Source organism: Pimephales promelas, chromosome 4, assembly GCF_988280905.1.
Source record: "Pimephales promelas chromosome 4, fPimPro1.hap1.1, whole genome shotgun sequence".
Lineage (NCBI taxonomy): Eukaryota > Metazoa > Chordata > Actinopteri > Cypriniformes > Leuciscidae > Pimephales > Pimephales promelas.
In genome coordinates, this window is record NC_142772.1 from 27,572,946 (window position 1) to 27,598,092 (window position 25,147).

The window sequence follows — 25,147 nt, forward strand, 5'->3', positions numbered from 1 at the left end:
GGGAACCTTTATTTATGTCGGTTTGATTTTCAGATTTTTTAAAACAGTAGGCCTAAGTTTTCAGTAGTAGATATTTACCAGAAGACAAAGTAACAAATAATGGGCAATACTGGGAAAAAGTAAGAATTATTATTAAGTTGGCTTGTGAGAGCCAACTTACTGAAATGCTATTTAAACTTATTATTAGTGGTGCTTGCAAAGCAACACTATTGTTATCCTCCATACTTATTATTAGTGGTGCTTGCTGAAAGCAAGGCAACACTATTACTATTGTGTTTTTTGAGTCGGCCCAAAAGTTTGGCACGCTACTCCTCCCGCAGTTTTTGTCACACACCCATGAATGAGGTCTCAAAACGTGCGGAATATTCGGGAATGGTGTGCTATGACTTTTCTAAGCGATCGGGGGTACGATGTTCGCCCGAAGGGCGAACAAATTTCCCAAAAATCCCATAGACTTAACATTGCGACAAACTTTGACGACTCATAGCTCCGAGCGAGAATTTCACAGAAGCCTGCGATTCACCACATTTGAAGAGGCTGACAGGCTCTGTAAGAACATACCTCACAATGGGGTAAAAGTTGCACCCCTGGGGGGCAGGAGCTGCCCAAATTTTCCCCATAGACCCCAATGTTATTTATTATTCTTATTCTTATTCTTATTGTTCCGCCGTTTTTCTGTTCGCTACTCCTCCCGCAGCTTTTGTCAGAGACCCATGGGTGAGGCGTCAAATCGACCGGCTTATTTAGGAGAGGTGTGCTATGACTTTTATAAGCGATCGGGGGTACGATGTTCGCCCCAGGGGCGAAAAACGGCCCAAAAAATCCCATAGACTTAACATTACGACAAATTTTGGCGACTCATAGCTCTGAGCGAGAATTTCGCAGAAATGTGTAATTTACCACATTTGAAGAGGCTAACAGGTTCTTTAAGAAAATACCTCACAATGGGGTAAAAGTTGCACCCCTGGGGGGCAGGAGCTCCCCAAATTTTTCCCATTGAAAATTTTCTAGTATAGCATTTTACTATTCCAGGAAAAAGTTTGGAGCACTCCTACGTCCACAGTTTTTGTCACAGACCCATAATTGAGGCATCAAATCGTGCGGCCTATTGAGGAGAAGTGTCATATCACTTTTATCAGTGATCGGGGGTACGGTGTTCGACCCAGGGGCGAACAAATTTCCAAAAAATCCCATAGACTTAACATTGAGACAAACTTTGACGACTCGTAGCTCCAAACAAGGATATCGGACAAACGTGAGATTTGCCACATTTGAAGAGGCTGGCAGGCTCTTTAAGAACATACCACACAATGGGGTAAAAGTTGCACCCCTGGGGGGCAGGAGCTGCCCAAAGTTTCCCCATTGACTTACTATGGTGAAGGACGTCCCATCAAATGCATGTGTTTTTCCTACTATGGTAAATTGCATAGGGATTTTGTATTGAACATAGCTCTGGATCACAGTGTCATAGAGACAAGGGGGCGGGCTCATTTTACTCAGACGACCAATCAGTCTCTCAGGATCATTATGAAGCTATTAAGCCACGCCCTAGCAACCATTTAGAGCACATTAGCAACAACTCCCATAGACTTCCATTGAATTAGATCAAAGGGATATCTCAGGATATAAGTGTCATAGAAACATGAGGGTGGGCTCGTTTGACTTGGGCCAGCAAACAGCCAATCCTGAATCACCTCAACACTTACTGTCAACGCCCTAGCAACCATTGTAGAGCACCTTAGCAACCAAAATCCAAAGAGGGATGTCTTCCATTCTGAATGTCATAGAGGCATGGGAGTTGGTTTATATCATTCATACTGACAAGCATCCTGTGGAGATTCATGTTTGGCAGCTGCCAAGCCACTCCCTAGCAACCAAAAACAGTACCCTAGAAACCATTTTGCACAACCTATATCTCTACATCAGAACATCGTATAGAGATGGGGGTTGGTTTATATCATTCATACTGACAAGCAGCCTTTGGAGTTTCATGATTGGCAGCTGCCAAGCCACTCCCTAGCAACCAAAAACAGTACCCTAGAAACCATTTTGTAAGACTTATATCTCTGCACCAAAACATCGTATAGAGATGGGGGTTGGTTTATACATTCACATTGACTTTTGAGCTTCATGATTGGCAGCTGCCAAGCCACTCCCTAGCAACCAAACAGAGTACCCTAGCAACCATTTTGTAAGACCTACATCTCTGCATCAAAACATCGTATAGAGATGGGGGTTGGCTCTTTTTACTCATGCTAGCAAACATGACTTGCTACATGCTACACATGCTAGCAGAGAATAGCTACATGCTAATATTGATTAGCTAAGTGCTAAATCATGCCAAGAAAATGCTACAAATTTCATAGTAACCATCTGTGACAACTACCAACCACCTATACCAGAACATCCAAGCAACCTCCTAGCAACACCCTAGCAACCACCTAGCAACCACCCAGAACACCCTAGCAACCACCAAGAACACCCTAGCAACCACCCAGAATATCCTAGCAACTGCCTAACAACACCATAGCAACCACCCAGAACACCCTAGCAACCACCTAGCAACACCCTAGCAACCACACAGAACACCCTAGCAACCACCTAGCAGCACCCTAGCAACCACCTAGCAACCACCCAGAACACCCTAGCAACCGGGTGGTGAGTTTTGCCACTGCAAGCACCACTTCACATTTTCCTCTGGAAATGTACATTCTAGTTCTTATTTTTATTATTCCGGACACTTCTTCGGCGCGCTACTCCTCCCGCAGCTTTCGTCACAGACCCATGAGAGTGGTGTCAAATCGACCGGCTCGTTTAGGAGAGGTGTGCTATGACTTTTCTAAGAGATCGGATGTACGATGTTCGCACAGCGGACGAAAAAGAGGCCAAAAAAAGGCCCATTGACTTACATTGAAAAATTTTCAAAAATTCAAATCCCAACTGTCACTTTCTCACAGACACAAAAGGTCCTGACAGCCCTGCTGTCAGGCAGACGTCTCTCTCTCCCTAGGAGGATTTAATTTATCAAGCAGCCAATGAGTAATGGCCTAAAATCTTCATAGCCACACCATAGCAACCAGTTACAGCATCCTAGCAACCGTGGGCAATAGGCACGAGGCCGCAGGCCTCGTGCCATACTAAATAACTCTATAAAAACTATAAAAACTCATTTTAGAGACTAAATAGTAATCATCTGTTAAAAAATACACGCCGACATCACAGACCCCTGATTGAGGCGTCAAATTTTGCGGATTATTGAGGAGAGGTGTGCTGTGACTTTTCGTAGCGATCGGGGGTACGGTGTTCGCCCCAGGGGCAAATCATTGGGTAAAAAAGTCCCATAGACTTTTAGTGTTTTTCCTACTATGGTAAATTGCATAGGGATTTTGTATTGAACATAGCTCTGGATCACAGTGTCATAGAGACAAGGGGGCGGGCTCATTTTACTCAGACGACCAATCAGTCTCTCAGCATCATTGTGAAGCTATTAAGCCACGCCCTAGCAACCATTTAGAGCACCTTAGCAACAACTCCCATAGACTTCCATTAAAAGAGATCAAAGGGATATCTCAGGATATAAGTGTCATAGAAACATGAGGGTGGGCTCGTTTGACTTGGGCCAGCAAACAGCCAATCATGAATCACCTCAACAATTTCTGGCCATGCCCTAGCAACCATTGTAGAGCACCTTAGCAACCAAAATCCAAAGAGGGATATCTTCCATTCTGAATGTCATAGAGGCATGGGACTTGGTTTATATCATTCATACTGACAAGCAGCCTTTGGAGTTTCATGATTGGCAGCTACCAAGCCACTCCCTAGCAACCAAACAGAGTACCCTAGCAACCATTTTGCAAGACTTTATCTCTGCATTAAAACATCGTATAGAGATGGGGGTTGGTTTATACATTCACATTGACTTTGGAGCTTCATGATTGGCAGCTGCCAAGCCAGTCCCTAACAACCAAACAGAGTACCCTAGCAACCATTTTGTAAGACCTACATCTCTGTATCAAAACATCGTATAGAGATGGGGGTTGGCTCTTTTTACTCATGCTAGCAAACATGACTTGCTACATGCTACACATGCTAGCAGTGAATAGCTACATGCTAATATTGATTAGCTAAGTGCTATATCATGCCATGAATGTTATAAAAACTCTATAGTAACCATATGTGAACACTGCCAACCACCTAGTAACACCATAGCAACCACCCAGAATACCATAGCAACCACCTAGCAACACCCTAGCAACCACCAAGAATACCCTAGCAACCACCTAGCAACACCCTAGCAACCACACAGAACACCCTAGCAACCGCCTAGCAACACCCTAGCAACCAACCAGAACACCTAGCAACACCCTAGCAACCACCCAGAACACCCTAGCAACCACCTACCAATACCCTAGCAACCATCTATAACACCCTAGCAACCACCCAGAACACCCTAGCAACCGCCTAGCAACACCCTGGCAACCGTATAGAACACCCTAGCAACCACATAGCAACACCCTAGCAACCACCCAGAACACCCTAGCAACCACCTAGCAACACCCTGGCAACCATCTATAACACCCTAGCAACCACCTAGAACACCTTAGCAACCACCTAGCAACACCCTAGCAACCACTCAGAACACCCTAGCAACCACCTAGCAACACCATAGCAACCACCCAGAACACCCTAGCAACACCCTAGCAACCACACAGAACACCCTAGCAACCACCTAGCAACACCCTAGCAACCACCCAGAACACCCTAGCAACCGAGCGAGCTTTTTGCCACTGCAAGCACCACTTCACATTTTCCTCTGGAAATGTACATTCTAGTTATTCTTCTTCTTCTTACTCAAAAATTTGCAACTCTATCTCCTCCTAGAGCTTTAACTCCACATACTCCAAACTCGGCACGGACACTCAAACTGATCTGACTCGGTGTGCTATATCTTTTCTAACTGATCGGACTTACGGTTCTCCTAAAAATGACGATCAAAGTCGGAAAAAACTCCCATTGACTCCCATTGAGAAATTCAAACTGCCCAACTGTCAAAATTTCAAATCTAAATACCTTGAAGCCCCAGACTCAATCAAACTGTCATTCTATACACTATATGAGCCATTGAAACTCATTCAAACTAATGAACTCATCAATCTATGACACTTATCTATCTAATCTTAAACTCTTAAACTCACAATAAATTAATAAACTCTAAACTTAAACTCTCTAAGACTCATTTAATCTTATAAACTCTAAACTCATAAACTCTCAATTCATAAACTCATACTCTTATAAACTCTCATAAAACTATTAAACTCATAAATGAATAAACTCTGGACACTTACTCAATTAAACTTATAAACTCTAAACTCATTAACTCTAAATTCACACCATAGCAACCAGTTACAGCACCCTAGCAACCGTAGGCCATACTAAATATTGCTGATTTCTTAGAAACTTGTAATGTACCACATTTGAAGAGGCTGACAGGCTCTGTAAGAAAATACCTCACAGTAGGGGAATAGTTGCACCCCTGGGGGGCAGGAGCTGCCCAAAATTGCCCCATTGACTTACATGAAATGGGCCGTCCTACACATTGCATTAGGATTTTATATTGAACATAGCTCTGGATCACAGTGTCATAGAGACAAGGGGGCGGGCTCATTTTACTCAGACGACCAATCAGTCTCTCAGGATTACTGTGAAGCTATCAAGCCACGCCCTAGCAACCATTTAGAGCACCTTAGCAACAACTCCCATAGACTTCCATTGAAAGAGATTGAAGGGATATCTCAGGATATAAGTGTCATATAAACATGAGGGTGGTCTCATTTGACTATGGGTAGCAAACAGCCAACCATGCATCACCTCAACAAATTCTGGCCACGCCCTAGCAACAATTAACGAGCACCTTAGCAACCAAATTCTAAAGAGGGATATCTTCCAATCTGAATGTCATAGAGTCATGAGAGTTGATTTATATCATTCATAGTGACAAGCAGCCTTTGGAGATTCATCACTGGCAGCTGCCAAGCCACTCCCTAGCAACTAAACAGAGTACCCTAGCAACCATTAAGCAAGATTTGTATCTCTGCATCAGAACAACGTATAGAGATGGGGGTTGGTTTAAATCATTCATACTGACAAGCAGCCTTTGGAGTTTCATGATTGGCAGCTGTCAAGTCAATCCCTAGCAACCAAAGAGAGGACCCTAACAACCATTTTTTAACAGCTATATCTCAGCATCAGAACATTGTATCGCGATGGGGGTTGGGTCTTTTGACTCAGGCTAGCACACAGGACTTTCAATATGCTAAACATGCTAGCTGTGAATAGCTAAATGCTAATATGGATACTTTATAGTAACCATATGTGAACACTACCAACCAAGTAGCAATACCATAGCAACCATCCAGAACACCTTAGCAACTACCTAGCAACACCCTAGCAACCACCAGATTACCCTAGCAACTGCCTAGCAACACCATAGCAACCACCCAGAACACCCTAGCAACCACCTAGCAATACACTAGCAACCACCAAGAACACCTTAGCAACTGCCTAGCAACACCCTAGCAACCACCAAGAACACCCTAGCAACTGCCTAACAACACCCTAGCAACCACCCAGAACACCCTAGCAACACCATAGCAACCACCCAGAACACCCTAGCAACTGCCTAGGAACACCATAGCAACCACCCAGAATACCCTAGCAACCACCTAGCAACACCATAGCAACCATCCAGAACACCTTAGCAACTGCCTAGCAACACCCTAGCAACCACCAAGAACACCCTAGCAACTGCCTAACAACACCATAGCAACCACCCAGAACACCCTAGCAACCGCCTAGCAACACCATAGCAACCTCCCAGAACACCCTAGCAACCGCCTAGCAACACCATAGCAACCACCCAGAACACCGTAGCAACACCCTAGCAACCGCCAAGAACACCCTAAAAACCACCTAGCAACACCATAGCAACCACCCAGAATACCCTAGCATCTATCTATCTATCTATCTATCTATCTATCTATCTATCTATCTATCTATCTATCTCTATCTGTCTCTTTCTAACTCTATCTATCTAACTATCTATCTCTCTAACTCTATCTATCTATCTATCTATCTATCTATCTATCTATCTCTCTAACTCTATCTGTCTCTTTCTAACTCTATCTATCTATCTATCTATCTATCTATCTATCTATCTATCTATCTATCTATCTAACTCTATCTGTCTCTTTCTAACTCTATCTATCTAACTATCTATCTCTCTAACTCTATCTATCTATCTATCTATCTATCTATCTATCTATCTATCTATCTATCTATCTATCTATCTATCGCTCTAACTCTATCTATCTATCTATCTATCTATCTATCTATCTATCTATCTATCTTTAAACTAAGTTAAACTTAATTTAAACTTTAGACTAATTTAAACTTCTTCAAACTACTTTAAACTTCTTCAAACTTTCTGTTCCAAACTTTCACAAGCCAACTTAAAGTTTGTCTCGACGAACTTTTTAATCTAGTTATTATTATTATTATATTACTGTTATTATTGCAATGCTACATTTGGTGAATAAACTTAACTTTTGACCTACTCTGGTCACATTTATTACATGATTTTAGTTTTCCACCACAAATACAGTTTTCTGCAAGCAGCAAGTGAGTGTTTATTCTCAAAGTTGCATCTTTGTTTGGTGTTAAACAGTAACATTTTGAACTGATAGCGAATTCACAAAACCAAAGCAGACTGTTAATGTAAAGAAAAGTAGATTAATCAACAACAACAACCACTTGAAATAGCAATTGAACTGTTGAACAAGTGCATTTTACATATAACATCTTGCAGCCAGTATGGTAATAACATTTAGATGAAATTCAAACCAACAAACATTATAATGGCTTATACATCTTGATTTTCATGATCTCTACCTGTTCAATCCAGAGTCAGACTGTAAAGTATAATGGCGACTTCATTATTCAATCTAAGGTGCATCAATGGTTTCATTGCCACACAAAATGAACAGAAGATATTTTTTTTAGAGCATTACAAAACATTGACAGAGCATTTACCTCAACCTAATGCATGATGTTTTGGACGGTTATACAGCTGTATGAAAGATTTCAGCCACCAAAACCAGCCGAGACCTGAATCATAGCTCCATTAGAATAGGAAGCAACCACAAAACCTAACGAATCCAGCTCTTTATAGATGATCATATTTACATTGCAAGAAGTTAAGTACAAAAGTCAAAATAATTAACAAATAAAAAATAAAATAGGGATTTTAAAACCAACCTAACTTATCCTGGACTTAAAAAACTCAGTAGTTCTTTTTGTAGATCTTGCTGTTTGAATTAAGTGAAAACTTTTAAGTAGGGCTGTCAAACCATTAAATGATTAAATATATCGAAAATATATTTGACATAATATTTTATATATATATATAAACACACACACATGCTTCTATATATATTTAAGAAATATTTTCGTGTATATACTGTATATAGATTTATATATAAATATTTTTTTCTTAAATATTCATGCATGTGTGTGTATTTATATAAATACAAAATAATTATACACAAAGTGTACCCACATATATTATGTAAACACAAACTTTTATTTTGGATGCGATTAATCGTTTGACAGCCCTACTTTTAAGTAACACAATTCACATTCAAATATGAACAAAAAAATCAAAACGATGTTTTAGCATGCTAATAAAAACTGTGAGATGAGGAAAAAACTTTAGTGCATATCTGTTAGGAGAAAAAAAAAAAAACTCCTATGCCCTCCGCAGACCACTGCTACGACATTGAAGACTCATCGTGATGAAGACCAAGCGCTTATCACACCACATCGATCACTTCCACTGTCTATCACGCTAAATAACTGGAGAGATCTGACCCATACGGATGCCTTCTGCAGCATTCATTCTAAACAATGGCTCTGGAAAGCTAGCCAAACCTTGATCTTAGGTCAAACATCGAGGTGTTTTCTTCTTCTCCGTTCACAGCTAAGTCAATACATCAGTAATAGGCAACCGTAAGTCCTCTTCCTCTACTGGAACGCTGTCCAAATCATTCCTTGCAGAACAGAAGAGCCATCTGAGTAGCGCCAGCACCACACGGACCAGAAGCCTCAGCAACAGAAAAGCGAACGGTACGCCAATCTCCATCATGTGAAAGATGGGCGCGCTGAAGCGGCTCAGGATGCAGGTGAGGAAGAAGGTCCCGAGCGCCACACAGGGGTAGAGCGAGAGCTTGGCCAGCATAAAGGTGTGGTCTCGACCGCCGTAGCGCACGTACGGGTGCAACGTCTCGCGCTCCGTGAAAAGCGCCGCCACCCACATCGCTAGCTGGAACAGACCTGCGAAGAAGATGATGACGCAGCTGATCTGCACGGCTTCCAGCTCATTGCGGGAGCCTCTGGGAAACTCGTGCGTGAGCTGGTAGGCGAGGGGCAGGCCACCCACAAAGGCCAGGGAGAACGTGTTGAAGAGGCCCATGAGGCGCGTGGCCTTGGTCACGTGCAGGAAGAGAGAGTGATGAACGAACCAAAGCAGCCCGACGGTGGCGTAGGAACCGAAGTAGGCCAGGTACTCGGGGCCGTACTCCTGAAGCGCAGCAACCAGGCTGTTGTTAAACTGCTTCTTCACCACAGACGGATCAGGTACGTTGCCTTCACTGTGTAAATAGACATTAGACATTAATGCAAGTTTGTTTATATAGCATAGTGCTCCTTCAGTAAATGAATAGCTAAACAGACGTGTTTTGAAAGCGTTAGTTCACCCAAAAATGAAAATTCTGTCATTAATTACTCACCCTCATGTCATTCCAAACCCGTAAGACTTTCATTCATCTTCTGAACCCAAATTAAGATTTTTTTTTTGTTGAAATCTGAGATTTTTGTCTCTTCCATTGACCGCTACAAAACTACCACTTTCATGCTTCAAAAAGTTCATAAAGAGAATGAAAACTAATCCATGTGAATTGAGCGGTTTAGTGCACATTTTCTGAAGAGCCCCAATTGCTTTACACCATGAACAGGAGTGAATTTAGGCTTTTATTCACATATAAAAAATTCATCAACTCGCACATCAGTTGTGGTAAACGGAAGCTCAAGCTTGTTCACCTGACGTGCGAGAACCAATGAGGTTCATTCTGGTGTTCTGCCGCACGCTTGATCTTCTGCAAGAGATTTGCTGTTGCGCATCAAGCAGGTTTGGGTTGAGCGTCTGTTTATGTTCTGTTTAATGTTTAAAGGAGTAGTTCACTTTTAAAAAAAAACTTTTGCTGATAATTTACTCACCCCCATGTCATCCAAGATATCCATGTCTTTTTTTCTTCAGTCGAAAAGAAATTAAGGTTTTTTTTGATTAAACAAATTCCAGCATTTTTCTTCATATAACGGTTCAAGGTCCAAAAGACAGTTTCAGTGCAAACTTCAAACTGTTCAAAGGGGAAATCACTCACTCCTCTTGCTTTAAAGCTACACTGTGTGATTTTTATCCCCATCTAGCGGTAAAAAGGTATATGACCATCCAGTGAAAATTAGTTTCTGTTCCTCTCAATTCCGATTTCGTTTTAACTCCTACGGTGGCCAATGTAGTCCAAGATTAACATGGCTTCCAGTTCGACCTCGTCCATGAGTGTTAACTCAAACGTAAACGCGAAAAGCGAAGTTTGAATGAACGGGTATGTCCCTCTTTGGCTAATGTACTTTCAAGATTGAGGGGCAACATGGCGACCGACATTAGAACCCCTAACCCGTATGTATTTTCAACGGCATATTATACACTCACGAGAATACTTTATTACTTGAACGAAGTAAAGATACATTAATGAGCACATATATTTTTGAAAGAACTAAGTGTTTTTAGCTGAGAATAAACTAAAAGAGTTGCACAGTGTAACTTTAATAAGAATCAATGTATAAAATAAAGCAGTTTATTTCATTTGTTTATTAAGTTTTGTATGTGCAATGTGCATCTTTGTTCTTAATTTTTAATAACAAAGAAAATAATGACAAAGATTTTTATCTTCGCCACTTTGGCTTTGTTTTTAAAATAGGGGCATTAGTTTGTCTGTAATGCTCAGTCTCTTGCAAAATAGTAAAACCAACATGAAAAAGAATCGTGATAAAATCGGACATAAATCTCTCAGATTTCATTAAAAATATCTTAATTTGTGTTCCAAAGATAAACAATATCTTGTGGGTTTGGAACACCATGAGGGAGAGTATTTAATTACAGAATTAATTAGTAACTATTGATTAATTAGTTGTTTTTTTGTGAACTAACAAAGCTTTGTGTCAGCTTTGATGCTGTTACACAACTAGTAGCCTGTCCAATAGAGCAATGACAAAGCCAATGCTGCTGACTACATCGTAAACTGTCATATTAGCTTTGGAGGATAATAAAATACAAACCAAATGTCTAAGATGAGCAGTGTGGCTACGATTGCATACACCCCATCGCTGAACGACTCCACTCGCTCTTTACTCAAAGGTTCACTGGGCTGATAGGTGTAGAAGAGCATTGAATCTGGACTGTCTTCCACCTGACCTGAGTTTATAGAAAACATGATATAATGCAGATTACAATTACATAACCTTGACAAATCAGATCATATTTGACTGATTTCTGAAGTATCAGTGACACTGAAGACTGGAGTAATGATGCTAAAAATTCAGCTTTGTCATCACAGGAATAAATTACATTTTAAAATTTATTAACATAGAAAAAAGTTACTTTAAATTGTAATAATATTTCACATTTTTACTGTTTTTACTGTCTTTAAAAAAAAAAAAATCAATGCAGCCTTGGTGCGAATTAGAAACTAGTAAAGGAACTTAAATTAACTAAATTAGCATTACTCTTGGTTATCATAAGTTTTTTCAAGCTATTTTCATTCAGAAAACACTGAACCAATCGCAAAATTTGAACAGTAGTGTAAGTAGTAAAACAATGACAACAAAACATCCAATGTAAGAATAGAGAGTGAAGTGTTGTGACATTTTGATCTCACCACCAATGGTTTTATTCCGGATCCATTTTAAACACTCAGAGATGTAGGGCAGGAATATGACAATAGCCAAAATGACGTAGGACTACCAAGGGAAAATATATAAATAAAAATAATTAATTTAACAGTTTATGTATAATTGTTATAAGGTTAAAAAAGGAAACGCATATATAATAAATTTGTTAGTACATGTTATATATATAGATACATTTACGTACCAACTGGAAGAAGATAACTGAAAAAATGCTGGCAAACAGGCACATGATAGGAACCTTCATGATGACTTTGAGGATGTGCTGCTTGTAATAAGTCTGATTCTCAGACATTTGGATCTGGTCATTGAGGAGGAAAGGACGGCTGAATCCATACAAGACAATCAAGCACTGTGGATGGAGACACACACAAAAACATATGACAGTAAAAACCAAACAGTGCTCAAAATAATGGAGATGGTGTTATCTCAAAGAATCTTAAGCTGGTAATGTTGTTCATCACATGTACACATTCTAACCTGAATTAAACCGATCACCATGACACAAGCACAGAAGAGGAGGATGCCAAGAATATAATCAGGGAATGTTGCCATGAGAGAGAACTATGAGAAGATAATGAATAAAGTAAACATTACAAAACAATCATGAACAGGCAGAGACATCACGTTATTTCCCTTAAAAAATATATAAGGAGGCAAAAGGAAAGTACAATGTCATCAGATTGTGCTTTCAAACCACAAATCTTTCAAACATGAGTGGTATGACTCACTGTGTACGGTAGGAAGGTTATAAGCATCATACATGCCTGAAATAGAATAGAAATCAGATGTTGAAAAGTCATTAAACTCTTTCAAAATTAATATGCAGCCAGCTACTAACACTACTTTTTTTGTGTTCTCACCAGGTTAAGCAGCGCAAGTGTGTCATCAATGCGTTCAATGACTTGAAACAACCTGAAGACAAATACTTAAATAAAATCTCTATGCAAATGAATAAAACAAACAGTTAAATGAAGTTATAGACTGTAGCGCTTGAATGCTCTCACCGGATATGCGCAGCCCAAGCAACAGTGACAATCAAAAAAGTCATCAAGTAAACAGCAACTTTGGTGGTGAGCAAAGCCTGAATACTCTGTTTCAGTTCCTGAATGTAGAGCGATCATATCAATTAGGAGATAAACATACAACAAATTGTTTTTCATTTGTATTTTGTCTTAAAGGAACAGCTCACCCTAAAATGATTTCTACACCCTCATGTGGATCTAAAGCAATTTGACTTTCTTTCTTCTCTTGAACATAAATTGTACAAGACAATATACTTTGCTCCAGTCCACAAAAGAATGAAAGTCAGAAGTATTAGATCAACATGAGGGTTTTTTGAAGTGATAACTGAATTTTCATTTTAGGGGTTAACTGTCACTTGAAGGCTATATTGTAGCATGTTGTTTTACCTCATTATCCTGAAATTTAGTATGTGCAACAGGCAGTATCTGTGAATACAAAAATTTCATGACACGTTTAGAGCGTTTTTTCCCATGCATGTTTTCCAGGACAACAGATGAGTTACAGAAAATGTCAGCGGCTTGTCATATACGATCTAAATGTGCATTCAAGACATTCAGTTCCAGTCCCATCTTTTTGGTCTGCAGCAGACTCTCTGTGAGTTTCCCTCACCATGACAGTGGCGATGATGGAGATGAGTGCATCACTGTAGGCGAGCAGGCGGTGTGAGGACTGCGTGCTGCTATGTCCCTCCTTCTCCGACGACGACAAGCTCTCCAGAAAGGAATTCGAATGATTCCTCGTTTTCCGTCTCTTCTCCATTTCCTCGTCATCGTGGTGCTCGATTATTTCGCTTTCATTATTATCTCCCATGACCGGGATATGTGGTGTGTGCCACTGGACGGTGTGGGCATGAAGCCACAGTACATTTGTTTGCAAACACTGATGAGTCGATATCAGCTGACCGGAAGTTAACGGCATATGGTTAACGGTGTCTGTTTCGTGAACGAGCTGGTAAGTCCCGCCCTTTCCGCTACCTTCGCTCTGGACCTCTAGGTTGAAAAACCGTCAATGCAAGTGAATGAGACGAGAGAAAATAATTATTTTCTAATCCCGTTTGAATTGTGCAATGAATGTAACATATGTTGTCTGTGAATTTTTTAAATATTTCGTGTAAAGAATGCTACAATTTTAGCGGGTAGAATTTTCATACGGTTAGACTTTGTGTGAGAGCACTTTGTGGACTACAACTCTTTCGACGTGTTTGATATACATCAGACCCACTAGCACACGGATCCCGCTAAACATGCCTGTCTTTGGTGCACTTCACCACCTTCTTTCAGGGCGAGGACAAACTAGTTGAGCGTGGTGAAAACCGTGATTTGTGGAGGGAAAATGTGTTATGCGGCGACGTCACATATGCGAACAGTAGAAGGGCTCTCCTCCGACTCTCTCTCTCTCTCTCTCTCTCTCTCTCTCTCTCTTTTTTTTTTAACTTTATTGTGTCTGATTGTGTTTTAAAATGTATACATTTTGGATTAACTTGATTATCTTGAGAGACTGAAGATGATCTTGATAGACAAAACATGTAAGGGTCACAACCCTTTGTTAAACACAGATCTTATTTTTTGCGATTTTCCAAATGTCTATGGGGAAAATCAGGAAAATGCATTGCTCTTCGACCGAGGGAACCCATGCGCCGCTAGCTTCCGAGTTGTCCTACAAAGTGACGTCATCACTTCGGCGCTCGGGTTAGCTGCACACTGTGATTGGCTCATCACGTTTGAGGGTGTGGCTTAGCCATAGGTAACTTGAAACTCATCCTGCTGTCATTCATTCATTCATTCGCGTCCCGGTCTCGGACCGCCTCCTGCCTGCCAATATGGCGGTATAAACAGAGTAGGTCACGTGACGTCCGGAGCTCCTGCACTTTAGAGATGAATTTGACAAAGTATTTTTGCTTTGCCACAGATGACAGTATATTGTGCAAAAATAGAGTGAAATCACAAGGCGCATCACGGGAGGACTAAATAATTCTCTTGTAATCTTCTTTGAGAGATAGTATGAAACAGAAGAGTGGAGAGAAACGGTCAATTTTTCTGAGCCGTTTTAATCACCGCAAATCAACACAATCCCAAACAAAACATTGGGAGGCAGCAACAAAGAAGGGCTTCTTTTGTTTTTAATAGAATTTCAATCAAAGTGGCCATTTACAGAATGGAACAGTAACCTAGCAACTAACAGTCAGTCATTCTCATAATAATTGTAAAACCAAATATCACATTATAGGCTACATGCTCATGCACACATGCACAAAACATTTGTGTGAGAGAACACAAATTATTTTTTTAAAGTTTCAAAATAAATCATTACAAAGGAGGCGAGTCTGAATAAATGACAAATTATCTATTACATCTAAATGATCCAAGGGGTGGTTGATTATGATTTAACTTTTCTAACTTTAGTTAGTATGTAATTTTGCTGTTTGAGCATAAACAGCATCTGCAATGTTACAACGCTCAAAGTTCAAAGCAAGGGGAGATATTTGCTTTTAAAGAAATCGTATTTTAAGGACTACAACAAACTGCTGGTCGGAACTACACAAGCTTCCTCCCGGGTCAATGACATCACTAACCCTATTTGTTCCATTGAAAACCAATCAATTCCTGAACATTTTCCAAAATTATAAGCATGACCAAAGCAATATTTCCACAAAGACATTCAGACTGTTGTGATGTGAAACTTCATCTGTTTATAAAATAAAGCTAATCAATTTAACCTGCATTGTAATTCTCCAATGGCAGCTTATCCATCTGTTCCTCTGAGAATAATTTGCCACCACTCAACAACAAGCTTAATTTTACAAACATTACATATATTTTTAAATTATTATTCATATTTTCTGTCCCCAAATGTCTGCCTTGATTAAATGTAAAGCCTTTTTTGAGACATCTGTTTTCATTCAAGTAATGTTTATTCAGAGCAAATTAGTATATCAGATGTTTCGATGCTTTTCTGTTGTTCTGCTTTGTTTTGTTAATTATTTAAATAACTTGGCAGAGAATTAACCATTATTGCCTTCTTAATGCTGCCACAACAATGTGCTTTTACATAAAATCCAGCAGGCTTTTTTTTTCAGAGCTAAACATTGGGTTCAACTATGCTAAACTGTAGTTTACATAACACATTTATACCTTTACTGCTATACGTATTTAGCAGCCCATTATTACGTTGCTTTCTGCTGACATGTAGTTTTTGTGCAAGGCTAGCTCAATAGAACTGTGCAGCGTTACAGCAGTACAACGCTATAATATCATTGAACACATACAGTATGTGACAGGGTACAAAACTCCTTTTGCTAATCAGTCAGTAAAAGCAGTCAAATTTTGCAAAAATGTAGTGGATATTAGTTCTGTTCCATTTGAGAAAATGATCAAGTGCAGATTAAAAACAACCTGACAGATAGGACAAATCTATGACATCTCAGAATTACATATTGCAACTTTAAAAATCACAACCTTGTAAGGAATTGACAGATTTATTATTAGCTGTTTTTCCTTATTGGATATACAGTATATATATATATATATATATATGTGTGTGTGTGTGTGTGTGTGTGTGTGTATACTATATATATTTACTTCCATTCCTCGCTAACAATTATATCACTTATAAATTATTGTATTCAAAATTAATAGTGGTTATTAAGAGTGAAATTAATAGTGGTTATATTTCATTAATGAAATAAAATATACAAGTTTGATAAAAATCATCATTAAAGAAGAAAATTTCAAATGGCATTTAGAGGCTTTTGCATCTGAACTCTTCATATACATATATATATATATATATATATACAGTATATACACAGTATACTCTATAGTAGCAGGACCAGTATGTATTGCTGAACTGGGATACCACGGTTTCCCACAGAGTCCTCAAAGCTCAGAACGGTTCAAAATAACATCCATGTAATCACCTGCGACCTGACAGGACTAGCAAAGCTCTTTCTATTTCCCCAGTTGTTTGAAGCTGTCACGGCCTAGAGCTTTTAGATCAAGCCAACAAAGAGGTAGTGAGTATATGAGAAAAGAAGGGATGATCATTCTCTCCAGGGATAGTGTACTTGAAATTCTGACTGTTGAGGAGATGGTGGCAAATTGGAACGCTGTATTGAATAGGTCAGTAATTCATCATTAATCTGACTTAATAAAATGAATTAAATGATGTCTGTAATTATCCATGTCTTAATGGATGAAAATATTTAGAAAACTTTGTTATACTAAGTTATTGAAAAAATCTATTCTCAATTGAGTCAATATTTAATAATATAGAATATAGTAATATTGAAAGGGGGTGTATTCTTCAAGGGAGATTCTCCATGTCATTGCTCTCTGGTTGTGTAAAGCCACAATTCTGTAAATATTTTCTATATTTAAATCATATTTTATTTGTCCAATGACAATATAAAGACCAATTATTTCATTTACCTAACCCCAAATGTATTTAAAATATATTGCATAATATTTTTTTTTCACATTATTAAATGGGTCTTTTTTAAAAGTGCTGCAAGGGTATTATTTGGGTGTCCATGCCATAAAAACTTTATACAGATCCCTTGGTATAAAATGTCCACAGTTTGGAGAAGTGTTTTCCTCGATCCCTATATCCATGATTTCCTCCATGTCATGCCTTTGACATTATTCATGTCATTATTATTAATGCAGCGGAAGTATCCTTGCAGATGATGTGGGCTGCGAGCCTCTGAATTATTGAAATAAATTAAGATGCAGCACAGATGTGAAGTGTGCCGTATGCATGTTTGTCTTAGTGTGTGGACCGGCATGAGGGTATTTGGCTACATTAATATTAATAATGTTTTTCCCCTTCTTCCTCACACACAAACCCACACCCTGCATCTCAGCTCACTCATGGCTTATCGATATGAAAGTGAAGACAAAAAAGCTAGCTGCCAAAATTCATAGATAAAAAAAAAGATCAAATAAATGACAGCTGACAGGAACACTAAGCCTCCGAAAAGCTCAAAGACTCTCTGCCCAGCGGCTTCATTTGCCCCTTAAATTCATTTGTGTGAAAGCTACAAGCTTGTCTTTACTCATTGCCAGAGTATGTGCCATCAACATCTCTATAGTGGTAGTGAATAGAGAACGAGAGCAGCAGGGTTTGAGCAGGGATGAACTGCCAGTGTGAATTAAAGCTCATTTGTTAATGGGCCTGTCCTCACCCTGAAATGAGCTGGGGCGATAAATCAGGTGCTGCTGCACTGCAGTATCATTGCTGCAGTCACCACTGCTTTATGGGCCTATCCCAGTCCCAGTTTGGCACACGGCATATCCGCAATTGTAAGATAGAAATAGAAAAAGAACTGGCGTTGTGTCGGGCACTTTGCAGCATCATTAAACGTCTCAGCAAGACATGAGAGAGAAAGCCGGAGAGAGAATGCCTGAGTTTATCTCTCTAATCTCCCACATGATGGGTTTTTACCATCACATGCAGATGCGAAGGCCTTCAAAATTTCATTTCATCGTCACTGAAGAGATTTTACAGCAGGGGGTCAGTCTGTGTGCTGTGAGACATGATATCCTGCACCCTACAGCTGTGAGACCATATGGAGCATCTTCAGGGCACAACATGGAATCTGTCTATAACCGCTTTATTAAAATCACTGCACGCTTTGGAGCTTTCGTCTTATCAACTGCGTTCAAGAGTACCTGAAAATCATACTTGAGTAAAAGTACAGATACCTTGCAGCGAAAGTGACTCCATTCATTTACAAGTCACCAATTCGACTTGAGTCGTAGAGTATCGTGTTTTAACAGAATTTTACTCTTACTGAATGTTGGCTTAAAGATGTTGTAGTCCTCAAACACCAATAAGAGACATGCCAGTGAAAACAAGAAACGGTTGATTTTTGAGGAGAGCGATCACATGTTTATTTTCTAAAATGGAAATAAAACTAAACAACCACAATATTGCAATAAATCAACTGCCCCTTAAACATCTACAACAAACACAAGTGCTCAAAAAGGGCATAAGTCAACCAAAGTCTTTCAATGCCCTGTAGGTGGCGATATCACTTCTTTTGTTGCAAAAATGAACGGCTGCAGAAAAAGTTAGGTTTAAAATGTATTAGGGAATCATAGATATATACACTAGACGTTACCTTGGGGTTCTAAGCATGTGTCAAAACCGCCGCCATCTTGGAACAGGGGTCTTGTCATAGGAAGTAGCTAGGTAACGCTGCTATCTCTGCCTTTACTTCGAATTCATTGGTGGTGGCGGACTTTTGTGCAGCGTATGATGTTCACGGATGAAACTCTTTTTTTTAAATTTTTCTTTCTGGAATCAATGATAAATACATGTCTGACCGTTGGAACAAACCAAAAAACAAGAAAAATAGCATTCATGATGATTTATGGTGATTTTATTTCCGTTAGACCTGCGTCTTTGACGCTGATGCATTAAAGTGGAGGGGCTCCCCTGTTTCGAGATGGCGGCTCTATTGACGCATTCGTTCCAATGAACTGCCGTAGCCAAGGTGAGGTCTAGTGTATATGTCTATGTTAGGGAATGGGCTATGCACGAATAAGTTCCGCATTCGACGCAAGGATGCTCGTCAGTTTCCGGTTGAGGAGATTTAAGCGGAGGAAAACCGAGGAAAACGGGATTATGGCAGAGTCTTCAAAATTTACTATCCTCTCGTCTTTGAAATAAAACTTTCATACGTTTAGATGTAATTTTATACATAGTTATGTTTATTTAATATAATTGTAAAAAGAAAGAGAGCCCATTGGCTTTATGCACAGCTGCACTACTTCCTGAACTTAAGCCAGCTCCTTGTTTCCTGTCTGCAAAACTTGATTAATTCAGGTGTGCCTGATTATTGTTGCCGTGACTACTGAGGTCAGGCACACCTGAATTAATCAATTTGTCCAATAATGGCAGACAGGAAACAAGGAGCTGGCTCAAGTTCAGGAAGTAGTGCAGCTGTGCATAAAGCCAGTAAAGAGAACAAAAATGTAGTCAAGTAGAGAGTAAAAGCTGCTATTATATTTTATTGTAAAACTATAAGTAGCCAAAAAAAGATACTTATGCGCAGTTTCTACATTTATTCAAATACTTTTCACCACAGTCAACTGCAATGCTTAGAATTCAGGTTGATCATTTCAGTCAAGCAAGTGGTTTAGTCAGTGTGACTGTACATATGTGTTTGTGTAATTAGTCATTGGCAGCCGGTTGAACAGCAGGCCACCTGCACATGAAAAGCAAAGGCACACCTGTCTCTGCTGGGCCCGTTCCCTCCAATGAGGCCCAGAGTCAAAACCATGACACTGGAAACCCCGGGAACAGGACACACACTGATGAAAATGAAAGAGAAAGTATTTTGTTGTTTTCTTTATCTGATTCTTTAAGTTTAACGTGTATTTAGGAATTCTCAAATGGGGTTTACAAACCATTAGGGGTGCTTCCTTTATCTTATTTGTGCATCCCTGTTTTCTTTCCTTGCATCTTTGCTCCATCCACTTAGGATCAATTTCAGTATTAAGAAGCACCCTATAGGGGTTTGTGAGGGCATTGAAGGGGGACTGTGATTGAAATGTCCGTTGAAATGTCAATGTTTAAATGTAACTAAATAAAAAAAAATAATAATAAATCGAAAAATGTGTAAAAATGTGATGAAAATGTCACAAGAAATGTAAAATTCATATTTAGAAAAATTAACTGACTCTACATTATACACAAATGCAAAAATATGAAATATTGTTTTTAAACAGTTTTACTATTATACTATAATAGTATATATATATAAAATAGTATATACTATAATATTATAATGTTATACTATTTTAATATTTGTGTAGACAACAGTCACTTTACTGTATGTTTTTTGTACAAAAACATCTGACCACAGAACAGTGCTGTAGGCCAATGAGAATTCCAGAAGTATTCCAGAGGGTCAAGTACTATAAAATAAAACAAGTACAACACACAAATTCAAAATCACTTTGTAATTGATTTTCTGAGAAACTGTGTGTTTCTAAGGAACAGTGCGATCTTGGTATTATCACAGTCAATGTCACGAGAAAGCAAATGCAATATTACCATGACGACCTCTTTCAGCTGCTTGGATACCAGAGAATTTGAAGCTGAGAACATGACACATCACAAACTAAAAAATATTCACACATCCACCGAAGTAGGACAGGTTTAAATGCACACATCTGTCAAATCCAACAGTCATAAGAGTTTTTAGCTTTAGTGTTAATAGTTTTATTATCTGATATGAAAGATAGCTGTTCAATATAAGACAGGATGCCCACAAAATGCAGTGCTAATTCCTAAAATACACATAGAAGAGAATATAACCCCCTCTTTAGTCATCAGGCCATACATGCCTATCCAAACAACAAAGTGTAGTCATGAAAGGTCACTGTAAACAGATGGGACCCTGTTTATAGGGTGCAAGAGTGAATGAAGGATACGACATTAGATACCTGCTTCTGCCAATAAAACAGAAGGGAACAAACTAACTGTATAGAAATTGACCTCATACTAGATGTTAAGTCAAGTTTTTTTCAGAGGCGCAGCGGCTTGAGCCGACATGTGAATCTGATTTTTTAACAGAAATGGCATAACACAGTTTGCATCAAATGTGCCTAATCACAGATGTGCCTAATCACCTAATCACTGTCACTGCCACACACATTCTTTTGACCAATGGCCATTTTGATTTGTGATTCTCAATCGCATTTGATAAACATTAAAGTGTGAATAATGATTTCATGCCAGGGACAGATTGAGTGCGAGTCTCTTTATCTTGCTGTTCTGTTTGCATTATGTATGTTCACAGAGTCCATCAGCCTATGTTAAAATGCTCTGAACACATTTGGGAACACAGTTGAACTCAGGGTTTTTACACATTTAGGTCATCTCCAGGACATGAAGAAAGAAGGTCTCCAGAGACCCCAGCGACTCATGAACTGCTCTCGCTCCTTCCATCAGACATCATGTCCCGCATCAGCAGGTTGTTGAATTAAAACTTCAAATGGCATTATGACTGAACAACACTAAGCGACCTCTGAACACTACACTCTAAACACTGTAGCCTATAAATAATGCTATTTATTATCACCTCATCACAATTATTAAATCTCTTACTCACATCTTGCTCCATCTGTATACAGTGACCCTAATATTTTTTCAGTCATTGCATTCTACATTGTGTGATCTTAAAGAGAAAGTTCACCTAAAAATGAACCTTCTGTCAAAAAGGAGACTATAAATAATGTACCATTTGCCATTTTCCATGCATTCACAATGATTGGGGATTGGAGTATTTAGGCTTAAAAAAAATAAATAAATAAATAGTCAGAATTGTGATAAAACTTGCAATTATCTTTTACATGTTTTTTTCTAATACTACATGCCTGATTAGTTGCCGAACGTTTTAAGCTGTGCAATTATTTTCAGGAAAAGGATAAATAAAAGTAGTTCCAGGCATGTCTTGACCGCATTACAGTTCCATATATCACTTCGCCAAATGATTTCAGTTTATTCAAAGGTCTTTACATCCTACAGAACCAAGGATAAAACAACAAATTATTTTTTTTTAAATTGCCACAAAATTACATACTATAATGCATTTGTTTATTTGTATTATGAAAAGCACATATATCGTTCTCACGCTCTCTTATAAGTGTACTCGTGCATTTTCAGCACTGCTCTGATGATTTTATCAGTATTTAGAAACTTAAAAGCTATATGGCGTTTCTCATTAGCGAGGAGCAGATTACTGTATCTTCACCATTTCGCTGGTGCAGGCAGTAGATAAACGTAGCTTTGCACTGACTGTACGCTATAGGCTAGACGCAGACTCAGTAATTCACACACATCTCTCTCTTTCTCTCTGTCTCTCTCTCAAGTCTCCGCTACTAGCTCTAAAATGACGTTTTGGAATTAGCAATGGAGGCTTGGGATGAGATACGTAAAAAATGAGTCTCACACACAATAGCATTTTTTGGACAAAAACCTGACAAACGTCTTGAAATACATAACCTGAACAATTTCTGAGGTGTGGTAATTGACTCTGGGCCATTGAATTATTATTTTTTATTCCATGGCAGAAACAAGCTTGTGAGTGAGGTTGTCCTGCCCTCGCGCCAGTGAACAAATCATCCGAGATGAAAATAGATATTGCTGCAATTGGGAGGTTATTTTGATTAAAGAATAATAATAATAATTTGTTACATTTAAATAGTGCTTTTTCTGGGACCTCAAAGCGCTTCACATATGGAAGGGGGTATCTCCTCAACCACCACCAATGTGCAGCACCTGGATGATGTGACGGCAGCCATATTGCGCGCCATAATGCCCACCACACAACAGATTTTTGCTGGAGAGGATGAAGCCAATTAGTATACAGTATATAGGGTTGATTAGGAGGCCATGATGGACAGAGGCCAAGGGGCAAATTTGGCCAGGATACCAAAGTTACACCTCTACTCTTTTTCTAATGACATCCTGGGATTTTTAATGACCACAGAGTCAGGACCTCGGCTTAGCCTTAACAATTTTAATCCGAAGGGTGTTCTTTGACATTATAGTGTCCCTGTCACTATACTGGGGCGTTAGGACCCACACAAACCACAGGGTGAGCACCCCTTACTGGCCTCATTAACACCTCTTCCAGTAGCAACCTGGTTTTCTCAGGAGGTCTCCAATACAGGTAGCCTACTACCAGGTTAGTTTGGGCTATAAGGTGAAAGGGATGCTGGCCTACAACATGCACATCGATAAAGATTATGATGTGCAACATTACATAAAAAATTTAGAATTTTCCATTTTAATTTCATGATTTTAAGTCATTAATCACTACCAAATTTCCCATTTGGTAAATCTGACAGTCACAGCTGACCAAATTTTGAATGAATTTCTCAAAAGCTTCATAGGCTACGCCTAAATTGATCGTAGAGAAACGCATGCAGGCAAGGCAAATTGAACTTGGGTTTCAACAGGTTTTTATTATTTGTGCGCTAATTCTATTAGGTGAGTTTTGAAGGCTAGTTCGAGTTCGCGTAAAAACAGCCAGCCAGCAAACTTCCTTTAGATTCCAGAAAGAATCAGGCAACCTGTCGGAGCTTTAGCCTACATGTGTGTATCTGGCGTCCCCTCACCGACCCTCCCTCCCCTACTACACGAGGATTATAAGTGGCGTTCACTGAGCTCGACTCCACCGCGCTCGCAAGCAGACACAAGCGCGCTTCACTAGACAAAAGACAATGAGCTGGCACACCTTTAAAATGACTCATATGCGTTCAGATTTAAAGAAATGCTGAAAGGAAAATCCAGGGAGCGAAAAATCGGTCTGTTGTGCAGTAGGAAACCGCTGCGGGAACACGACTACCTGTGGGCTCTGTAGTGGGCACATAGACAACAGCTGCCAGCGGATATTTCAATCTTCCGGCGGAACACACAACACATAGCCTATTTATATGGCAAAGTTCCTCGCCGAGCTGCTGGGATGTACACTGCCCGAAAAAGGAGCATCTCCCATCTTCGAGGTGAGGTCGAAATGCGTCTTGACTTGCAGTAATCAGGTTGTTGAAGAGCAAGTGATGCTCAGGTTAGTGGAGGCAGCAGTTTGTTAACGCTGAATGGGTGGCTCACCTGAGCAGTGAAATAATGGTTCAAGCTTTGGCTATATCCCGTTTACCTAAACAAACACATTTAAAGCTTTTCATGTATAAAACAGTGTGTTCGGGTGGATATGAAACCTAAATCGTTAAATGCTAATGGAAACGAGACCTCGTAGATGTCCTTAAGAAGCTCCTATTTGGGTCAGTGTGTCATTCTTATCAGGGGAAATTGCACCTGTGCACAAAACAGCATATCTGGAACCTCAAACACAACATATGAGGAGATGGATAGCATGCCATGAAATGTAAGATTAGTTATTGAAGTCTGTGTGTCCAAAAGATCCATTAAATGGATTTTGTCAAAACAAAGCCTACCAACCAAAATAATTACATTTACTGCAAAACATTTGATTCTAATTGGACTATCTTTGTGATATGAAAACTGCATGAAT

The 25,147-nt window shown here is 39.4% G+C and overlaps 2 protein-coding genes across 2 annotated transcripts in view; one reads left to right on the forward strand and one right to left on the reverse strand.

Moving 5' to 3' along the window:
- Positions 1-7,660: 7,660 nt before the first annotated feature.
- tmem175 (transmembrane protein 175) lies at positions 7,661-13,946 on the reverse strand. The gene is made up of 10 exons (XM_039650066.2): positions 13,711-13,946; positions 13,488-13,526; positions 13,083-13,180; positions 12,939-12,990; positions 12,807-12,842; positions 12,556-12,639; positions 12,263-12,427; positions 12,048-12,129; positions 11,449-11,584; positions 7,661-9,704 (listed from the first exon to the last, which is right to left on the reverse strand). Exons 1-10 carry the CDS (start codon positions 13,909-13,911, stop codon positions 9,035-9,037), a joined length of 1,563 nt encoding a protein of 520 aa, XP_039506000.2. The 5' UTR covers positions 13,912-13,946; the 3' UTR covers positions 7,661-9,034.
- Positions 13,947-24,293: 10,347 nt separating this feature from the next.
- The window catches only part of rasgef1ba (RasGEF domain family, member 1Ba), a 76,098-nt gene continuing 75,244 nt past the window's right edge, over positions 24,294-25,147 (forward strand). The window contains exon 1 of the mRNA XM_089130209.1: positions 24,294-24,620. Within this exon, the coding sequence (XP_088986335.1) occupies positions 24,552-24,620 (69 nt within the window). The 5' untranslated portion in view covers positions 24,294-24,551. The remainder of the gene's footprint in view (positions 24,621-25,147) is intronic.

Coding starts and splice junctions, on each gene's coding strand:
- tmem175 (XM_039650066.2), bottom strand. CDS start 13,911: ATGGGAGATAATAATGAAAGCGAAATAATCGAGCACCACGATGACGAG. Junction 13,527..13,710: donor CCATCATCGCCACTGTCATG/GTGAGGGAAACT, acceptor TTGTATTCACAG/ATACTGCCTGTTGCACATAC. Junction 9,705..11,448: donor CTGCTCATCTTAGACATTTG/GTTTGTATTTTA, acceptor CTATTTACACAG/TGAAGGCAACGTACCTGATC.